The 8,187-nt window shown below is 35.9% G+C and overlaps 1 protein-coding gene across 1 annotated transcript; it reads left to right on the plus strand.

The window, feature by feature from the left end:
- Positions 1-461: 461 nt before the first annotated feature.
- On the plus strand, positions 462-5,452 carry LOC148852436 (wall-associated receptor kinase 3-like). The gene is made up of 3 exons (XM_088943570.1): positions 462-1,460; positions 1,524-1,679; positions 4,115-5,452. Exons 1-3 carry the CDS (start codon positions 581-583, stop codon positions 5,293-5,295), a joined length of 2,217 nt encoding a protein of 738 aa, XP_088799696.1. The 5' UTR covers positions 462-580; the 3' UTR covers positions 5,296-5,452.
- The last annotated feature ends 2,735 nt before the right edge of the window (positions 5,453-8,187 follow it).

An 8,187-nucleotide genomic window follows, 5' to 3' on the forward strand; every position in this document is an offset into this window, starting at 1 on the left:
TGGAAAAAGGGTGATGATGTGGCATTAAGAGAGGGCTAAAAATGGGTAAGGGATCGAAGGAGAGGGCTTGACATGGGACCTGACTTTATAATATAGTATAGAATATAGATAATATAATTTATTCTGGTCATAGAGCTGCCCCTGTATACACGGCTCATTCCAACATCATCACGTTATGGATCATGAATTTTTTTCTTTTTTAAAATAAAAAATATTTCATCTGGACGAAGACTTTGCAAATAAAAAATATATATTTGAAAAGTCTTGGTGGTGGCGCGTTAGTACGCAAAATTGAAGTAAAGAGAGCCTTAGGTTGAGTTTGGAAGGAGTATAAATGCAAATATGTAGAGTGTAAATATATGTATGTATTTGCACTGTATATATATGTATTTGCACTCTTTCCAAACTGAGACTTAATGACATTTTTAATTGAATCAATTAAATCCAAACCAAGTCGAAATGAGATGATAAACATTACTTTTCCATTTTCAGAATTCAACTCTATTTGGCTTCTTGAAGCCTCGCAAGAAGCAAATTAGAGCCTTGAGATCGTCTCAACAAACAGCAAATTAAATAACTCATGGCTTGGTCTGTGCTGCTTCATCTTATCTTACTAACGGCGTCCGCCTCGGCATTTCCTGGAACCAAACCAGGGTGTCAAAAAAGTTGTGGAGAAGTTAGCATCCCATATCCGTTTGGTGTTGGAGATGACACTAACTGTTTCAGAGATTCAGAATTTCAGCTCGTCTGCAACATCTCTTATCACCCTCCGGTGCTAATGTATGGCGACTTTCCTGTTTTAAATATATCGCTGCTGTCTGGAGAGATGACCCTCCAAACGATGATATCTGATGACTGTTACTATGAGAACGGCACAAATTATGCAGATGACAGTTCGACAAAAACATTGAGTGACGCGTTCAGGTTCTCCTATACCCGGAACAAATTTACGGCTATCGGTTGCGACACGATAGCCTTTATGTCTGACACACAACTTGCTACCATCTTCGGCAGTGGCTGCATATCTTGGTGTTTGAACACTGAAAATGGTGAACGTTCTTGCGATGGCAAAGGCTGCTGCCAGACGGAGATCCCAAAAAATCTCGAGACATTTTACATGTCACTTGATAGCTTTTCCAACTACACGAATTCCAGGTGGAACTACACAAGATGTAGCTACGCCTTCTTAGCCGACAAGGAATGGTTCAAATTCTTGGAGTCAGATATCTGGAATTTTAGTAGGAGAATAGAAAGCAATTTCGACAAGGTGCCCAGAACACAGGTCGTAGTTGACTGGGCAATTAGGAACCAGAGCTGCAAAGAAGCACAAAAAGTAGATCCAGCGAGTTATGCTTGCAAGGAGAATAGCCACTGCTTCGATTCTAGCAATGGACCTGGTTATCTTTGCTACTGCAATGATGGTTACCAAGGGAACCCATATCTTCCCGGCGGATGCCAAGGTAAGCTATACGTTCTTCTTCTTCTTCTTCTTCTTCCTAATTTCTCTGTTTAATGGGTGGCAGATATTGATGAATGCATTAACAACCCATGCAAGGGATTGTGCACAAATACCCCCGGGAGTTACAATTGCTCCTGCCCTCCAGGAACACATGCAAATGGTACAACCGATTGCATCTCTTCTTCCGGCAAAAAAAATCCGATGGAACGCTTGATGTTAGGTAAAGTTCTCTTACTCCTATTTTCTTCTTTCTTTAGCTTGGTATTCCTCTCTTACTCCTGTTTCTTATCTATTAAAAGTTTAAAACTAACATAATTAATTTTGTGACGTTTGTATTTTTACTCTTTTGTTCAAAGAATTTATTTAGATGAACACAAAATCTGCTCTCAACCCATAAGGTGGTGTTTGACTTGACAGAAAATCAGAAAGAAACGGAAAGCTGGGGGGAGTGTTCAAAACGAATCGTTAGCCTGAATTGGAATTAATCCAATTTGAATTTCAGTCCATTTAGGTTGCATTCCACATATCTGTTTAATTACGATGGAATCATAGTTGATTTGAAAGTTTGATCCATTTATGGGATCCAAGTTCAAACTTCAAAGATTGCTTGAACTAATCTCCTAGGATTTTTTTTTTTTAATTTATTATGGTCGAAATCTCCAAGTTTCATGCAAAAATGTGTGTGTATATGATTTCAATTTAAGTTTCTTTACTATTAAGTAAGATTTTAGATTTAAATGAAATTATGTTTGTCTATTTACACTATAAAGTTTCTTCCTTTCTATTCAGTTTTGTAGACTTATGCTAGTTTTCCAAAGAGCTACCGAGTTTAGGATTGGACCGGATATCTGTATTTATTAATAAATTGAAATCAGTATGCCCTTAGAAATACCCTATCTGAATTCGATCCTCGGACGCAGTCTGAAATTATCCCAGGAAGTTCATAGAAGAGGGGTATAACTAGTATGATAAACTGCCTGGACTGGGTTTAAAGTCAACCCAGGCCCAATCTTAACTATTGTTTTTAATTCTCGAGTTCGGGCAGAGACCAAGGGTTAGGGTGCAAATGGATTGGATAAATCCAAAATTCGACTCTATTTTGTCGGATTTTTGGATTGGATGATACTGATTAAAAATAGGATCGAATTTGGATCATTTCTATTTTATTTTTATTGCACTTTTTGTAATTTTTTTATATTATTTATTTCTTTATAAAAAAACATGTATATATATATATGATGAAAATAGTTGAAAAAATATTTATATTTTTTGTTTTTTATATAAACTGTTATGTTTTTATCTATTAATAATTTATTAAAGTTTTCAAAAATTAAATTGGCCCAGATCAGATTTGGATATCTGACATGCTTAAGGGATTTAGACTCAGATTGGCGTTTCTAAGATCTCCGTTAGTAAAGCATGATCCATAAAACCCAGGCCCAGCCCCAAGTAAAATTTGACACACTCAGGTTGGGATTGTGCCCGCACAGGCTCAAGTTTATCACTCGAACTTGGGAAGACTTAAGACTTATTGGGTCCAATTTTAAAAATGGTCCTAATCATATCTAAGCCATTAGATAGGAATATTTTATGTATATATCGATGTATTTTAGCATGTATGCATGTAATGGAAGGGATGCAACTTGGGCATCTCCAACCCAATCCCAACCTAACCCAACCTGAGATTTTGCACGGGTTAGGCCTAAGTTTTCAAGTTGTAGGTTGGGCCTAGACCAGAAAGCTCAGGCTCAACCTAAACTTGGGTTGGGTTTGGGTTGAGGCCCCGGGTAGTCTGAGCATGATCCAAGCCTGACCCAATCCAATCCCGCCCAAAAAAAATACATACATATGTGTATATGTAGAGGTACATTTATAAATGAAATTTGTACATATTTTTAATTAATTTTACTCTTATTTCAAACCTGACTAACTTGTCCAAGCCCAAATAACCCAACCCGGCCTGGCCCAGCCCAAGCCCAAGCCCAAGCCGAGTTATATTGGGTTAAGCTGAACCTCGGGTTGGAAAAGGCCCAAGCGAAGGTTGGAAGGTTTCAGATGAATGTTTACAAGGAATCTTAAGCAATTGCCGGGGTTCTTGGCCATGCAGACATAGTGGAACCTATTAGAAAAAGAAGTTTGGACGTGTCTTAAGTCCCAAAAGGCAAAGAAATCAAGGTTTGCACCATGGTTTTTAAAACTGTCCTGGAGACCGGACCTGTCAGGAGTCCGGTTATCAGGTCGAACGGTCCGATCGGTCGGCCCATTCTGACAAAAAAATTAAAAAAAATGAAAACCAGTCAAAACCGTTTAAACAGTTAACCATCCAGGTCATCAGTTTGCTGACCAAAATCAATAGTTTTTATGGAAAATCCGATTTTGGGGAAAACCAGAACCGGTCACCTGACCAGTTCCCGGTTTTTCTGGTCCTGTCCGGTTTTGAAAACCATGGTTTGCACAATCTCATTACTTGCTAGCATGCAATTCTCTTTTTCTTTTTAATACTTTCCTGCGTGCAAACTAGCATTTTTCCATGCAAGAACTTTCATCCTTCATTTCTTGTAATGTTTATTTGAGATGAGCACAAATATGCTTCCATGTTTACGAGCGAGTATTCCATATAATTTTCATTTCATTATTTCTTCCATATACATGCAGGTATCTCTTTGGTTCTTTTGTTTCTTGTAATTGCCAGTTCTTGGATGTATTGGGGTATGCAGAAAAGAAAGCTCACGGAGCTAAAACAGAAATTCTTTCAACAAAATGGGGGTTTGCTTCTACAACAGAAGCTTTCTTCACACGAATGCTCTCTTGAGAGGACTAAGATTTTTACTTCAGAAGAGCTAAAAGCTGCAACAAATAACTATGAAGAAAGTAGAATCATTGGCCAAGGTGGTTATGGTGTTGTTTACAAAGGAATACTACCAGACAACAAGGTGGTCGCCATTAAGAAGGCAAAAGTAATAGAAAGCAGCCAAATTGATCAATTTATAAATGAGGTTCTCATTCTTTCCCAAATCAATCATAGAAATGTGGTAAAGCTATTGGGTTGTTGTTTAGAGACTGAACTTCCATTGCTTGTATATGAATTCATTAGCAATGGAACTTTATTCGAACATATCCATGATGAACAATACAAATGTTCAGTCTCGTGGGCCAACCGTTTAAGGATTGCTTCAGAAACAGCAGGAGCACTAGCATATTTACATTCTGCAGCTTCCCCACCAATCATCCACAGAGATGTGAAATCAGCCAATATACTTCTGGATGAGAACAATATAGCAAAAGTTTCAGATTTTGGGGCTTCAAGGTTAGTTCCTTTGGATCAAGTTCAATTAACTACATTAGTACAAGGAACTCTAGGGTATTTAGATCCAGAATATTTGCTTACAAGCCAACTTACAGAGAAGAGCGATGTTTATAGCTTTGGAGTTATTCTTGTAGAGCTATTAACAGGAATGAAAGCACTTTCTTTTGATAGACCAGAAGAAGAGAGAAATTTGGCCATGTATTTCGTTTCTTCGATGAAAGAGAACCGTATGATGGAGATTTTAGAAGATCGAGTGGCACATGAAGGAAATATTGAACAACTTCGAGAAGTGGCTCGACTAGCAAAAAGATGCTTACAGTTAAATGGGGATGAAAGACCTACAATGAAGGAAGTTGCAATGGAACTTGAGGGATTGCGAAGGCTTCAAATGCACCCATGGATTGAACAAAACCCAGAAGAAACTGAATATTTGTTAGGAGATCCATCAAAATCTTCCATTAATGGTGGCATCGAATGCGATGATAGTTTAAGGAATGAGGTAATATTGTCTTTGGAAGGTGGCAGATAGTGGCCGAGTGCCTCAATTGTAGTCTAGATTAATGAGATCCGATAGGCCTCAAAGATTTTTTTTTTTTTTATGAAGCCAGACTGTAGTTTTAGTTTTAAATTGTCATATTACGTGTATGAATTATATTATTTTTATATAGAACAATACTTAGCAAAAATATCTCATCACTAGTTTTAATTTTAAATTGTTATTTAATTTTATGATGTATGTATTTTTAACAATGAGCGGTCCATGCCATGATAACAAAATTTTATACACTAGACCATGGTTTTGAAAATCGAATTAGACTAACTAGGGAATGATCAGGTAAATTGATTTCGTTTTGACTTGGGTGATCGAATCATCGATTTGGATAATGGTTTTTGGTCATTTTTATTTCTATTTTTTATATTTTTTATTTTTTAAATCAGAATGAACCACCTATTTGAACCGGATGATCGGACTTGTTAACTCAAGAACCAGTCTCAGAACAATTCCATGTCCAGTTCGGTTTTTAAAACCTGGCACTTAATAGACTCTAGAATTCAATGATCTCAACAGTGTCGTTACGTGTTTGAAACAACAGCCAGCTGACATGAATTGAATGACTTAATATTGCTTTTTCTTGTAGTTTTTATTTGTATGCTTGTGGCCGAAGCTGAGGTTCGGTTAATTACTATAACCCCAAATATTTTATTATTTAATTATTCAATCAATAATAGACAACAAAACAAGTCATTCAATTCACCAACTTCAGTTATCATAGGTCAAGATAGTAGGATAGTAGAATGCTAGTATATAGAACACCATTTTATATCTTCCCTGAAAGACAAGCAATATATATAGAGGAAAGCTCTAATTAAGGCTGCAATTTGGGCTGAGTTGGGTTGGGTAGGGTCAGGTTGATGCTCGGGTTAGGGTTAGGGTTGAAATTTATGAATCCGACTTTACTTAGGGTTGGATTGTGGTTAATCCCTTGGGCAACCCGACTCAACCCGAACCCGACTCTATAGTGCATATCATATATAAATATATTATATATGTGATATATAATATATTTATTTGTTTATATGCATGATAATTATATAGCCCCCACCACATGCTATCATTTATTTCTTTTAAGATAATCAGTTCACTTAATCCTAATTAGAAATACTAAAACCTCAGTAACATATTTTATGTTTTTGAATATTTTATTCTTTATCTCCTTTCTATTGTTTTACCACCCATACTTGCTACCTATAAAAGATCTATTATAAGTCATAACTCATAATAAACTATAGTCATTTTAAACACTTTTTTTCTGAATTTTGCACTTAAAGAACCAATAAAAACATCAACAAACAAATACTAATAAAACATAGGATTAATATATGTAGTAAAAGTTGAGTTAAGATATGAGATTAAGAAGTTCTACAAGATTATAAGGAATGGGAAGAAGGTTGGGTTGGGTTAGGATTGAAGGAATTTAGTTAAAGTTAGGGTTAGGATAGGGTAGGTCGGGTTGGGTTAGGATTAAGGTTAGGGCTGGGGGTTTAGAACTTAGAATTGGGCTAAGATTGGCCTCAATCCAACCTAACCCAACCTGACTTGCAGCCCTAGCTCTAACAGATACATGGATCTTTGCAGCCCATTATCTAAAATTAATGTGGTTGTAAAAGTCCAATGGTTCAACCCACTAAAAAATCCAAATCCAATGGTAAGTATATTAAGATTAATTAAATGGCTTGAATGGTGAAGATTAACTAACCAATGCAAGCCATTAAAGTGGTCTCTTTAAGATCAATGGATTAATATAAACCAACTAATTGATAACAAGGTTGCAATCAATCTAGACCATCCGAATAATGTGTCTAATAAGGCCAAGGTCAAGTTTTAGCAAATTAAATTAGAGACCATGTTCATCAAATTGGTATCGATATAAAAATCAATAGATACTCGTTCCAGCAGAGACATGGGATTGAATCCCGTTGCCGATTGCCACCAGGGTAAAGGGTAATGGGTATGGGGGATGGGCTACCCCCCGTAGCAGTGAACCAAAATCATTTTCTTTTTTTTTTTTGTAGTAAAATAAGATTTTATCAGAATTAAAAAGGGTATAAGATAAAGCATCCCAACCCAAACAAAAGGAAGGCCAAAACATCAAGTTATACAGCTTGTACAAACAAGCTCTATAAAAAAGAAACTTAGCTAGCCCACCCCACAAACTCAGGAACCTCAAATGCCCACGAAAGAAAGAAGCCAAGCCAAATGCGAGATGTCACTAAGACCTCAAGTAAACTACCATGTACTCAGGCTTAGGGATGGATTCAAGCCGAGCCAAGCTGAATACTTGGTTATTCGAGCTTGGCTCGCTGAAATAGTCTTAGGCTTGAGGGCTCGAGCTTCAACTTGATTCAAGCTAGAGATTTGAGCTCAGTTCGATTACAAGCCAAGTTTTTTCTAAAAAATAAAAATTATACAGATAAAAATATTTTTTTATTTTACATACAGTAAAATAAGAATTATAAAAATTATTTATTATTATATATAAAAAATAAAAAATATATATATAAATTGATTTTATTTTACATACAAAAAATAAGAATTATAAAAATTATTTACTATTATGCATAAAAAATAAAAATATTATTATATATAATAAAAATTCTTTATTTTATATATATTTATATATTTCTATTTATATGTATGTATGTATGTATGTATGTATGTAATAAAAATTTATTTATTTATTATACTATGCTCGCGAGCCTCATAAGCCAAGCTTCACTGGGCTCGAGCTCGGCTTGATTAGAAAATGAGCCTATTTATCAAGCTCAAACCTCGGTTTAAACCGAGCCGAACTCAAACAGCTCGTGAGAAGCTCAGCTCATGGCAATCCCTACTCAATCTCCTTGATTAGATTGAGCTCCT

Source organism: Nelumbo lutea, chromosome 5, assembly GCF_056320005.1.
Source record: "Nelumbo lutea isolate HS-2025 chromosome 5, American lotus-T2T, whole genome shotgun sequence".
In the NCBI taxonomy this organism is placed as follows: domain Eukaryota; kingdom Viridiplantae; phylum Streptophyta; class Magnoliopsida; order Proteales; family Nelumbonaceae; genus Nelumbo; species Nelumbo lutea.

Excerpts from the sequence above, each read along its gene's own strand:
- LOC148852436 (XM_088943570.1), top strand. The coding sequence starts at position 581 with ATGGCTTGGTCTGTGCTGCTTCATCTTATCTTACTAACGGCGTCCGCC. Across the intron at positions 1,461-1,523 it reads TCTTCCCGGCGGATGCCAAG|ATATTGATGAATGCATTAAC; the intron begins GTAAGCTATACG and ends AATGGGTGGCAG. Across the intron at positions 1,680-4,114 it reads GATGGAACGCTTGATGTTAG|GTATCTCTTTGGTTCTTTTG; the intron begins GTAAAGTTCTCT and ends ATATACATGCAG.